At 40.5% G+C, this 13,941-nt stretch overlaps 1 protein-coding gene across 5 annotated transcripts in view; it reads left to right on the forward strand.

Moving 5' to 3' along the window:
• The window catches only part of LOC126390722 (septin-9-like), a 97,154-nt gene extending 85,016 nt beyond the window's left edge, over positions 1–12,138 (forward strand). For all 5 annotated transcript variants that reach the window (XM_050045149.1, XM_050045150.1, XM_050045148.1 and 2 more), the window contains 5 exons: positions 984–1,101; positions 4,665–4,760; positions 5,092–5,188; positions 9,019–9,070; positions 10,698–12,138. In XM_050045149.1, coding sequence (XP_049901106.1) covers positions 984–1,101; positions 4,665–4,760; positions 5,092–5,188; positions 9,019–9,070; positions 10,698–10,914 — 580 coding nt within the window. In that variant the 3' untranslated portion in view covers positions 10,915–12,138. The remainder of the gene's footprint in view (positions 1–983; positions 1,102–4,664; positions 4,761–5,091; positions 5,189–9,018; positions 9,071–10,697) is intronic.
• The last annotated feature ends 1,803 nt before the right edge of the window (positions 12,139–13,941 follow it).

The raw sequence follows: 13,941 nt of genomic DNA on the forward strand, positions 1-13,941 counted from the left end.
TGTCCCCTCACCATGAAAAATGCATAAAAAACATAGTGATGTCTGGTTGAATGCACTGCTTACTGTGTCATCTTTCTATACCTTTTGTGCAGCTCTGTTTCTCCATTCCTCTGTCTCGCTCCGTGTAACACATGCTCCCCTGTGTCTCGTCCTATGTTCGTGGTGACATGCTTGTCAGTCTGTGTGTGTAAGAGCCAGCCAGGCCTCTCCTCCAGCTGCCCCTGGGTCTTTGAACCAGGCTGGCCTGGCTTGGCTGGGGCTAATTGGAGGGCAGAACAGACAGCATGAGGGGAGTCTGTCTGGAGGAGCAACTGGAGGCAACGTTGAGACAGAAAAAAATAGGAAACATACGGGAACAGGGCAGCAGTGTAGAAGTGTGTGGAGTGATTTAAGGACAGCGCTAATCAGTGCTTCACACAGGCACAACCATACAGAAGGAAAGTGAAAACCTTACCTGACGTGGAGAATATACTATGTCCCAATTTGCTTTGTGTGAAGTGAAAGCAGAATATTTGAGACAAATGGGAGACGGCAAACAATGAGCTGCATTAGACTGACTGTTTTATGCATTAACTCTTAAAATGAATGAGCACACACTTCTATATTTTCCTGAAATCACACCTAGGAGAGCCTAACAGGAAAATGTTTTGAATGAGCACAGGAAAGACATGGCAGCATATGATAGTGTAGTATGATTAGCGTCATCATGAGAGACCAGGGTGGACTGCATGGAATGGAATAGACCATGATTGCCCTCTAGTGGTTTTTCTGTTTCATTACATTCAGTTTGAGGACTTCGTGTAGCAGAATATGTTTGCTTTGTGCCACATAAAGTTTAAAGATGTACAAATCTGCAGTGTTGTGACTTGTCAGCCCCCTTTTTTTGTTTCAGTCCAGGACACTCTGGAGCATCCAAATAACAAACATATAAACCTTCAGACATTTAGGCATGAAAATAAGTTGTTATCTCTCTCGTCCTCCAGCCTGAGGCCTCTGGATGTGGAGTTCATGAGGCGTCTCAGTAAGGTGGTCAACATCGTTCCTGTTATCGCCAAGGCCGACACACTCACCCTGGAGGAGAGGGACTTCTTTAAACAGACGGTGAGAGGAGTGTGTGTGTTTGGTTGAGAGAGGTGCTTTTACAAGTGTCTGAAAATATTTTGTTAGTGTGAGGCTGGTTTTTACATGTGACTTTGGTCAATCTCATCCTCCCCATCACACCTGCAATAACCTGCAGCAGGTATTTAACGTGAGTTTAAAATAAAGGGATCAGTAGGTTAAACAGTCGGCGGGTTCCCCGCGCTAACACACTTGTATGCATACCCACAACCACAGCCTGGTAACATATGAAGACCTGCCAGGCACCACAAACAAAAGCCATCTGGGCAAACCCACATTGTACCCATCCTGGGGAATACTGTACCATCTCTATAACTGCAACATTTCGAAACTCGTGCTCAGCCCAGACGGAAACATTTAAGAACTCTTTATTTGAATCATTTATTTACTGAGCGGCGTTCCACAACTCTTAAGTCTGGCTCTTTTTTTAGATGGGGAACCTCTGCCCAGTTGCCAACCGAGCAGGCAGGCCCGTCATTACCAGTGAATTACTGGGTGATCGTACAAGTCAGCAAGAAAGGTCGCCACTGTGTGGTGCATGGAAAAAACATGACCCCTCTGAAGGAGCTAGAAAGTTGACCAAGTTTATTTATTCTGTTTTTGATTCTTCAACGACTGACAAAGCTCTTTACAGGTTGCACATCTGTAAGTGTTGACAGTCAGCTCACCACTTTGATCCAGATTAGAATATCTCAACAACTATTGCATGGATAAGCACATGCAGTACCCCCTAATGAGTTTTGTGATCCCCTGTTTTTTCTGCTACTGTAGCACCACCCTGAAGTTCACATTTTTGGTTCTGAGAAACAACTATTAGATGGAGTGCCATTTAATGTGGTATAGATAATGACTTTGATGATCCCTTGACTTTAACACTTGAAAAACTAATAACATCCCCATCAGCCTCAGCTGTATTAGTGTGATTAAATGCTAATTGACAAATGTTAGCGACACACTAAACTAAGATGGTGAACATGAATGAGGATTAACATTAAACCTGCTTAACTCTGTACTGTCATTATGAATACATTAGCATGTAGCTCAAAGCAAGGCTGTAGCTAAGTACAACCTTTACAGAGGTGTTATAGACACTTGGAGCTTTTCTCATTTCCCAGTTTGTACATCCTCATTTCCTTTCCTTGCCTCCTGCCCTCACGTCTTAATCACTTCCACCTGAGTTGTGAGTGCAGGAGTCAAGGAAGAGACACAAGGAAAGACGAAGTTGAAATGACTTCCATAAAGGATACACCTGTGCATCCTTGCTCATAGCTCCTCTGGCAAGCCTCCTCTTTCCTCAAAATGCATTTTAAGAATTGAGACATCCTTTCAACCTTGTCGCAGGCAGGAGGACAGAGGAGAGGCAAGACGAGGAGGCACAAAATAGACATGTGGAAAAACCCTTAGTTCTTTCAGTATGACCTTAACTGTATGATGTTAAATGACAAGATTAGAAAAAAACACCTAGCCAAAGTCAGCAAATGTATTTAGACTAAACTCTGGAAGCTATGAAGGTTTTTTTTATCTAGAAGGCACATTTCAAGTCACTCTCAGGGTCATTTGCTCTCACTTGGTATGTTACAGAGGCTTCATTCATAGCAAACACACATGACACTCCCACACTGATAATCCTCCACTGTAACGTCACCTCCTTATCGCGGCTTTCCCTGCTACAACAGATACCTGCTACACCTGGCTTGAGTCTTAAACGGTCCCCGCCGCATCCCTTCCTCAGTGTGTTTCTGTTGGATAATTCTCAATCCACAGGAGACAGACAGCCACCTGCCTTCCTCCATCGTTTCCTTTATCTCTCCATCCCTCCCTCCAAGACTCTGGACTTCCCTAAAAGCTTTACTCGTTTTAGAGACGCGTGATGGGTGTCTTGGCCACCGTTTTCCCCCTGATGCCTATAACACCGTCCAATAAGAACAAAGCGGGGATTGGACCAGGCCCTGGCAGAGAATGGAAGCCGCAGGGCTTGTAGCTGGATTGTTTTGGTTGGCCGCACATGCTCTGTATGACCCTGAAGATTATTGACTAAAAGCCTCTCGTGCCAAATGTTGTTTTTTTTCTTTTTCATTTTCCCTGCAGCAACTTGCAAACAGAATAAGAGGGGGTTTTCTATTAAATGTTCAGCCTCAGTGTGTCCAGCTGTGAGTGTCTGTTCGCATTCCTTTAACCGACAGTTGATGTGGCTTTTTTTTCCGCAGAATTTCACTCGGTTTGCATCTTATAATGTAAGCCTGAGAAAGCTCCCAAGGATAAACAATAAAATGTTTGATCAAGGACCAAGTGGAAATTGCCAGAGTAGTAATTGTGGGAGTGAACAGTCATTCATTAAAAGGTCATTTCTTCCAGAAGCTTGTCTGTCTATTTTTCTGCATTCTTCCCTGAGTTTCAGTCATTATATCGACATACAGAGAATACGGGAGGCCATTTTATAAGCCATGCCTCTGTCTGGATGTATTTTTTTTCCTAAGAGCGGTTAACCTCCATGTTAACTCCTCCGTGTCAAGGATATTAGGAAGCATTTAATGTCAACACCAGCCTGTATAACATAACCAAGTGTTTATTTAAGTCCTCGAGTGGGTCAGAGCAGCTTCTATTCAAGTCTCCAGCCCAGACTTAAATACCTGTATGTAAACAGGATTCAGTTCAAGCATCAAGTGGTGTTTATGGTTGACTGACTTCTATGTTAGCCGGGATGGTGAGATGATGGATGAAGGGTTTGACTGATTGTTTTTGTTTGACAAGAGGGCTTCCTTTTCTTCAGTGCCTGTTTCAGTTCTACGGAAACTTTGGTATAATGGTTCAGCAACAGTGGAAAAATCTCTTTGAAATTGATCACTGAAACTTTCAAGGCTGTTTTAGAGTGGTAAAATATCGATTATTAAAAGATTTAGGTGGTCAGTAATATATTAAGTGCCAATCCAATCGTCAGATAAAATTTGGTATTGTACATTTCTGCAAACCACAGCGGATATGTTGAAACTTAACATTACAACAATGCTGTGGTTTAGGTGTGGTTAGGTTTAGGGACAAACATCACTTGGTTATGGTTAGGAAAAGATCATTTTTGGGCCTAAAATACCTGGTTTTGTGGGCAGAGTGCCTGCTGGAAAAGTAGCGATGTCTCAATAAAAAGTAACTTCTTTTCATACGTTATCCCAGCAGGAAAAGCAGCGATATCTTGGTAAAAAATGACCCATTTATGTACCTAAAAAGCTGCAGGAATGATTTGCTAAATCACAACCAGTTTTGTTATTTGTTGGTCTCAAACAGTGTTCTGCAGCTGGGCAGACATCACGCCTGGGTGACATGCCATCCACTTTCCCCTTCAATAACAAATTCAGCTTAAACATAATGTCACTTTAGAAATGTTGATATGATATGTAGTATGACGTGCAAATGTAACGTATTTGTGATTTGCAGAAACATACAATGCCAACATGTTCTTCTGGAGATTCGACTGTGAGTGCTGTTGCTGTGTACACTTAGCCACTTTGATTGAATGTTGTCTGTGGGTCATTGTGCTCGGCTTTGTGCAGATTAGGGAAGAGCTGCGAGCCAACGGAATCGATGTTTACCCTCAGAAAGAGTTTGATGAGGATGCAGACGACAGGATGATCAATGACAAAATCAGGGTAAGTTCACACAGGTTCTGACAGCTCTGCAGTGACGATCCTCCCGTGGCTCCAGTACTTGACATAGCAATCACAAATGTGTATTTTGCAGATTTAAAATCAAGCCTTTGTCAGATGTAATTTCTTCTTTTTGTCTCCTGTTCTTTTCTGTTTTTCTTCGGGGAACCGTAACAGTCATGATTGTCACACACACACAAACAAGTCAATTTCATCATCTTGTTCTAGCAAAGGTTTAACAACCAAAAGCATGACCTGAAAACAAATCAGCCGTAGCGCTTCAGTGACCGTGTGCATTTGTGCGTGTGTGTGTTTGCATGTGTGCACTCAACAGGAGATGATCCCTTTTGCTGTTGTGGGCAGTGACCAGGAGTACCAGGTGAACGGAAAGAGGATTCTGGGAAGGAAAACAAAATGGGGCACCATAGAGGGTAATACACACGAATCCTAAGACACACACACACACACACACACACACACACACATACACATAAAATGGCACAGTTGTTTTACTTGACCTGCCAAACAGACAATAGAAAATGATTCACCAGACAAAATAATGCATGTGTCCTGACAGTCAACCATGTTCACTTATAGCTTCATTATAGCTTCACTGCCAGCATCAGTTAAAACTGCAATTCAATGAGTTTTGTGAGTGACATTAATTTATTACAGATTTACCTAATAATATATTATAATGTCCATCTGCACGGCGGAGTTCATTCAAACACTAAAACGTCTCATTTACCGCACTCGCACCTGTTCAGCTGACAGTGCCAGGCCATGTACTGTAATCACTCTGATAGATGATATAATCACATGCACGTTACCAGATCAGTTGATAGCACTCACACAACGTCCCAGCAACAGCGCTGTGGAACAGCTTCGCAAAGAAGACGACAGATAATCATTTTTCGTGTATTTTCAACATGTGGAAATTTACGAACTGCAGCTTTAAAATCTGGCCAGCTGGTTTAAACATCTGTTGTTTGACTACCAGGCGTTTGTTTACATACGTCTCTCTGAGTCTGTAACTAGGGACACGTATGAGACAGGAGGAAGAGATTTACAAGGACTTTGTGTGTCCTTTGGGATAACAAAGACATGCTGCCTCACACACAATCGCACGCAGCAACTGTGATACAGTTTACATTTGTTGGCCTGCGCTTCATGCTCACACTGCCAAGGAGGTTCTTAGTAAGTGAATGTCCTCACATCACCCATGAGTGGGTGTATATATATGTGTGTACACTTGCATGAGAGACAGGGAGAGAGAGACAGAGAGGACATCTGTCTGGACGGGGAGTGAAAGTATGATTGGAGGACAATAAGACAGCTGAAGGTTCTCCTTCCCAGGATGCACCTCAGCGCCTTCCTCTGCAGTGCATACTGAGGTCTAGTTTATTGGCTGAGCTATAAATGCATTGTAAAATATAAATCTCTCGCTAAAAATAAACCATTTTTATATCTTGTAAATTATTCGGACTGTAGAATGTAGAAAGCTGCTTGTCTGTTTCATCTGTGATTCAGTGTGGTTGGGAACCACCTACTGCTTCACTGGGAATATGACCTTCAAAGACATTGTGAGAAACAACATACTGCACAAATATGTAAAGTTAGCTCAAGGACAAATCAACTATTTAAGTGTGGTGTAGGTGAAATTACTCCAGTTCTGTACTTGCAGAAAGTAAAAGTCTGAGTTATTTTCTGCTACTTTATAGTTCTGCTTTACTAAATCTTAGAGGTAAATATGTACGCTGTAAGCCACACCATTTCTCTGAACGCTGCAGTTAATCATTTACCTAGTTTTTCATTAATTTTTAAATAGATATTTTACATTAATTATGTGAAAGCTTAACAAATATGATACAAAACCTATCCCAAAAAGCAGTGACTACCTGGGGCCCTTCACATTTCAGATGTCTAGTTGTGAGATGTTGGCAGTTCCACCAAAGAAAGATCTTCCCGCTAAATCTCTCAGATGGTTTTATTTAAACAACAGTTAAATGCATGTAGTGCTGAAATTGTCCCATATTTCACAAAAAAACAAAGATCAGAGATTTTGGTTAGAAGTTTTTGGTTTTTAAATTACTAGAGCCCCTGACCCTGAGATTGGGAACCACTGTACCACACTACCCAACTGAAGTTAAAACTAGCTGCACTTCAGTGAGCTACAACAGTTGAATGATGCCTATGCATGAATGCATTTATATTACCAATCTAATAACTAATTAATAATTTATCAGTCAAAGGGGCCAAGCAGTTTTATTTTAAATATATAATGCAGATGATACTTATGTACAAAAATGTAAATTAAATGTAATGGAGTATTTTTACATCATTATATTGGTACTTTTACTTAGGTAAGTTTAAGTTTTTGAGTACTTCTATCACCATCAAAAACACATATTTTTCCTCTCACCTGTAGTGCTGTTTATCGACCTAGATTGTTTTTGTGTGAGTTGCCAAGGGTTGGAGATATCGTAGAGATGTTTTCTTTCTTTTGAATATAATGGAACTAGATGACGCTCGGCTTGTGGTGCTCAAAGCGCCAAAAAAATACATTTGAAAAATTCAACAGCAATGTCTCTTTCCAGAAATCATGACCCAGTTACTCAAGATAATCCACAGACTGTGTTATGAGCAGTTTCATGTAGGAACTATTTTCTTTCTACCAAACTATACCCGCCAACCATATTACTGCACAGAGGGATGCATGCATCTTGGTAGAAAGAAATTAGTTCCTACATGAAACTGCTCACAACACAGTCTGTGGATTATCTTGAGTAACCGGGTCATGATTTCTGGAAAGAGACATTGCTGTTGAGTTTATCAAACGTATTTTTTGGTGCTTTGAGCTAGTGCCATCTAGTTCCACTATACTGGAGAGAAGGCAGACATCTTTACGGCCGACATCTTCAGCACTCTGCAACTCACACCAAAACAATCTAGATTAATAATTAGGGCTACAGGTAAGAGGAAAAATATGTATTTTTGATTTTGGGTTGAACTGTCCCTTTAAAAATCATTAAAACAACAGCTGATCAGAAGAATCCAGTGTGGGCAAGTGATCAGGAAGTAGTCTGTTCAAGACATACAAGGTTGTAAACATGTTGCTGTTGCAACTATAGTTATTTGTAATATTTTACTTCTAATAAATAATTACTTTGAGTCTACGTGAAGCTCAGATGTGCAATTAATTCAAACTAAACCAAGGCAGTTGTACTTGCTGAGAAGATGACATTTTTGGAGGTATTACCATGAACCCCTTTAGTGTTAAGAACTTGAAGGTGACTACTGCTCTCTCAGCAGGCGTTATGAAATTAACTCCACAGAACGGCAGGGGCAGGAGAGGTGAAGTACACAGACTGTGGGACAAATGCCGTCTTGTCCGGCTGAAAGAACAATGGCTCCATTGTAGTAAAGCCAGGCAGTGGGAGAGAGGGAACAAGGAAAAGGAGGAGAGAGGAAGCTGCTGCGCCGCTGGACTTGTCGGCACCGACATAATTTAGGGCCCAGAGGAAAAGTCTCGGTATATCATGAGTCGAGAAGAAACTATTTATTTTCAGAGGCTAGGGGGACATTTAGAGATGGACAGAGGAAAAGGAGTGGAGTATATATGCATTTAAATGTATATATCTTACTGTATGTGGGGACTTATAGGGACGAGTTTACTGGAGATACCAACAGTGCAGTTTGTTACAAGTTAGTGGCGTCTTGCCTCGATGCCACTAATCAGCGCTCACAGACCCAGCGGTTATTCCACTCTCCTCCTTTCAAAGAGAATTTAATTTCCTGCCCATGGATTTCAAAGCTTTACATAAATAGCACTCTCCTTTTTTCATTTACACTCTTGACATAATCTATAATTCAAACATGTGTTAGCCCTACTGGAGGCACCAGCAGCTTGTCACAGGGAGTTTGTTAAAACGTCTCACTTAAAGTTCTCCAATATACAGGAGAGCCGAGATGTATTAAATTACTCCAAAGTGGAGGAGTGTGTTATCTTGGCTTTAGAAAATTGCAGGAGATGTCATGTTAGAGGATGCCCTTCAGTTGACTCCAGAGCAACACTGCCACTTGGTGGTGCTTTGAGGAATGGCAAGCGAGCCGGAATAGAGGGGATCATATTTAGTTACCTCATTTCAGGTGTTCAGCATCTTTCCTTGTGTGTGTAAATCCCTAATTTATCTTCACTGCGGCATAAAAACTGAAGATTAGTTATGTAATTCAACTAATGTTTCCTCTTTTCTCTTTGCAGTTGAGAATATTGCACACTGTGAGTTTGCGTACCTGCGAGACCTCCTCATCAGGTGAGCTTCCACCATCACTCTAGTGTTTATTAAACTAATTTTGTGATATACAGGAACTGATATAAAGGACCTGTTATGGGCTGAGCCCCTGCTAGATTGGAAGCATCTCACTTTATTTGCTGAAATGAATTGGAAACAGCACTGAGACTCTATGAAGCTTCACTTCCCCACTGAAATCAATACTAATAAAATTCTTTTAGATGGGTTGAGTGCTTCCCCAGACAATGTTACAACAGACATTTCTACTAAGGTACTCCAGTAAATGTTGGCATTTGAGTTGCTTGTCAGTACAGAAGTCTTATAAAACAATGGTTGCCATACCTTTTTTTTTTTTTTTTTTTTTACATATTCAACCTTCTCAGTTAAAAATGACCATGAATATTTATTGTTAATAAACTGTCAAAACAAATAACAGTGATGTTATCTGGAAATGCTTGATTTTATATCCTTTTGTTTCAAGATAGTTTGGGTTTTTTTGTTTGTTTGTTTGTTTTAACATAGATCTCAATTCAGGCTAAAACATACACACAAAGGGACAATTAAACCCCAAATCAAAAATACACATTTTTCCCTTACCTTTAGTGCTGTTTATTAATCTAGGTAGTTTTGGTGTGAGTTGCAGAGTGTTGGAGATATCAGCTATCGATATGTTTTCCTGCACTCAAATTTAATGGAACTAGATGGCACTCAACTTGCGGTGCCCAGGATGCCAAAAATACATTTGAAAAACTCAACTCAGCTACTCATGCCAACTGTATCACTGTGCAGAAGGAAGCATGCATCTACTGCTAGCTCACCTAGCATCACTGAGCTAGCTAAGGTTCGAGCTCAGGCAAGGAGAACACCTTTATAGTTTACATCATAAGCTCTCCTGAGCATAAAGGCACTTGCACATGACCAGCGTTAAAACTCTCTTGATGCCTGCTGTGGCATTGTTTTCCTATGGAAGCTAGTGTTAACACTGACGTCGGGGTACTATTCGACTTTGGCGTCGCGTTGTGGGCTTCACCGGCGTTTTGACGCGACGCCGAAAGTTCAGTTTTGTTGAACTTCGGCCCTGTTTGACGCTGACCTTTCCATTTAGAGCCATTGATTCCGCCGCCAGCACCGCTTTCGGCCGGCCGTCAGTGCGTGTGTACAATCAGCGTTGGGTCAAGCCGATGGCGAGCTATGCTGTGTCGGCAAATCAGCAATCATGTGAAAGCGCCTTAAGGCTCTCATCCATGAGTAGATGCACACTTCCTTCTGTGCAGTGATATGGTTGGTGGGTGTAGTTTGGTAGAAAGAAAATAGTTCTGACATGAAACTGCTCACAACAAGGTCTGTGGATTATCTTGAGTAACCGGGTCATGATTTCTGGAAAGAGACATTGCTGTTGAGTTTTTCAAATGTATTTTTTAGTGCTTCGACCACCACAAGCCGAATGCCATCTAGTTCCATTATATTAGAGTGAAGGCAGACATCTCTACGCCCGATATCTCCAACACTCTGCAACTCACACCAGAACAAGCTAGATTAATAAATAGCCCCACGTGTAAGAGGAAAAATATGTATTTTTGATTTTGGGATGAACTGTCCCTTTAAGGCAATACTCACTGGTGTTGTAATACTGTCTTCTGTCTTTCAGGACACACATGCAGAACATCAAGGACATCACAGGCAGCATCCACTATGAGTCATATCGTGTCCGCCGGTTAAATGAATCCAACGCCCATTTCAGCTCACAACCACCCGACCATCCTGCGGCTCAGCCGAAGGCCAACGGTCAGCCTGAGGAGCAGCCCAGCATTGTGCAGGCCAACGGAGTGGCTGCTCAGCATGAAGCCCTATCCCACGAGATGTAGAGTCAATATATGATATCAGGACACAGCCAGGCATAAAACATACACTCACACATGTACTCTGTTTACATGAACAAGCCCACATGCACACAAACACACACACCCATGCTGTGAAGCCTATTTTTGTTTCCTTAGAAGGACTTTTTTTTTTTTTTTTTTTTCCAAAAACTACCTAACCACAACTGTTAATTTATCAGGAATTTACAGGACACATGATTCACAGTAAATCCAAACATTTTCCTTCCGTGGGCTGTTTTTTTTTTCCAATCATTACAACTCTGAGAAAAATCATGTCTTTCTTTGCAGATCCACATACTGTACAGAGTTCCTCTTTTTTCCCATCTGCCTGACTGCACAATGCAGTCTACATTCAGGATTGTTTACAATAAACCAAGTTGTCAGGTTATGGATAAACAAATGTAAAGCTATATGCCTCATTACTGCTGGGTTTATTTTTAGAGCACTCACTGACTGTCAGGGCTGCAGTGGAGTGCAGTAGCCATGCAGGTAAGATGTGAGTAGATCAGTGGAAACAATGTACAGGATTTTGATCAGAATCAATGAGTATGATGGAAAAAGAGCGCCCATTAGGGAAAACAGTTGTATACAGAATACCTTTGCAGGATCTTGGGTTGACAGACGGGAGGTTTAGCCATGCAGGGCTGAGGAGAAATGACATAATTCATAATGAAGTACAGCACGTCAGATGATACTACATTAGTTTAGCATTAGCAATAACTGTTAGTGCCACTGGCCTGGTCTGCTTTGTGTTGTGGTGTATAGTTTTGTATAGAAACTAGGGATTAAGTAGGGATAGTTAGATTAGGTTATAGTATCATGGAGAAAGTAAAGATATTGTTGACACCTCCACGCTGCAAAATAATAATACAAATTAAAAAAGAAAAAAAAACACGTGAGCAGTGTCAGTGTGGAGCAGCATTCGGAAAAAATTTGTCCCTTGTCATTTTTCCGTTGTGTTATGATGTTTTTAAAAACCCCTTTTTGCCAAGCCATCTGTCTCTTTCTATATAATGCCGATGTTGTGTAATACAGTCATACCTTGCATTTTACATTGCTTATTTACTATTGTATTTTTATTGCTGTTGTTCATGTTCTAATATTATTGTATACGATGGGAGTTGTGGAGGAATCTGTGCAACTGTTGTCCCATGCAGCCGTTTTCTTCTGACTGTAAACCAAATAAAAGTCATTTTTTTCTGTTCTAAAGAGAAGCACATACAGTATATAGAGTTGATTTATGAATAGGTATTTATGTGTATGTCAAGTGTAATCAGTTTTAATTCAGCTTTCATTCCAGCTGTTGGCTTCCAGAGGTCTGTTGCAGGTCTCTAGCAGTGATGATCTTTTAGCTTTAGACAGTGTTTGAGTTTTCGTGGCCTGCATTCACACAGCATGTTATACCCTGTTGGCCAGGCTGCACTATAACAAGCACCAAAGTGCAAAAGTTGTTTATATTTGTACATTGATCATTAATAACTACAACTGAATCTGCCAATAGTTAATGGTTAGAGCAGTGACATTAAAACATTTTGTCAGAATTTGTGCCAAAAAAACATAAACAACACAGTTTATGTTAATATTTGTGTGCATTGATACAAACTCAAGGGATATTTTACAGAGGCTACATCTAAATTAAAAACAAACTTATTTTCCTAACAAAAATAGAGTATACTTTCTGCCTCTTTAAGTCACAACAAAGATCCATACATACAGAAGAGATAATGCATTCAGAAACCAAGAGAACTATTGTCTTCTATCCAGAGAAAGTTATTGGGTTACACTTTGTTTACTGTTGTATAGTTCTTGTGTAATTTGTTATGGTATCATAGATTAAGGTTTTATCTTTGGTATGCTATCTCAAAGAATAAAGATTGATATTTTTATTGTTTAAAGTTGATTGTCTTGATTGTCAACACTTAACTCAGTAAAGTGGTGCAAATTAGCGCTGATGCTTCTCTATGCTGATGATTCCCAAAGGTTTAATTAATTTGAATTCTCACAGTGTCAAACCCATGACAACATGTCATTATTCATCAGTTGGGTAACTAACTTTAAAATGACAATATTATTTAAATAACCCAAGCGTGCAGGAGAGTTAGGTGGGCAACATGAAAACGTGAATACCCCCAACTAGAGCCAGTGTTTGGTTTGCTTGTCCTGGTCCACTGTAGGAACAACATGGCAGACCGTGGAAGAGGATCCACCCTGTACATAGATATAAAAGGCTCCTTCTAAGGTAACAAAAACACAACGTTTCGTATTTTCTGTCGATTATAAACTAAAGGAAACATAGTTAAGAATGTTGTATTCCATTTCTGCCTATAGATCCCCCGAAATCCTACACACTAAGGCCATTGTGTGAAAAAATGAAATGCAAATGTTGGACAAGTTCCCTCAATAGATTAAAGATAAGTGGCAGAGGGTATAGTAGTTGAACCGTAGTGAAGAAATTCAGTCTTTTTTTTTTTTCTATGAGTGACAAATATGTGGATTAAATATTATACAGGCTGGTAAATTGCAATACTTTGGTCAACAATAGCAAACATATTGGCTCCTGCTCAATAATTACAATAAGAGAGCAGCATCTTACTTTTCATATATATATATATATATATATATATATATACTCTACACAATACAACCCTAACTAGAAGAGAAAGTGAACATGAAGCTTTGCAGTGGCATCACACCACACTCACACAGCTATGGTTTAATAGGGCTTCTCATTTACACCTCCTGTCACACTTTCTCAACAACCCCGCTGATAGTAATGTGTTGACAGTGTTGTTTGTCGAAGGTCATTGTCACCCTTTCACACTCTGGAGCTCCTGCTGTGGCTTTTTCCTGCCATCTCTGTGTTAGATTCATTGGTTTAAAAACTCCTATGTGCTGAGGACAACACCGCCGGGGTGACAAATGACAAACGTGAAGGTGAGAGACAATAAAAGTTCCAGAAAAATCAGTATATATTGAACACTCACCTAACGTTGACACTTCTATCTAAACTGT

This window comes from Epinephelus moara, chromosome 5 (assembly GCF_006386435.1).
Source record: "Epinephelus moara isolate mb chromosome 5, YSFRI_EMoa_1.0, whole genome shotgun sequence".
Classification (NCBI taxonomy): Eukaryota; Metazoa; Chordata; class Actinopteri; order Perciformes; family Serranidae; genus Epinephelus; species Epinephelus moara.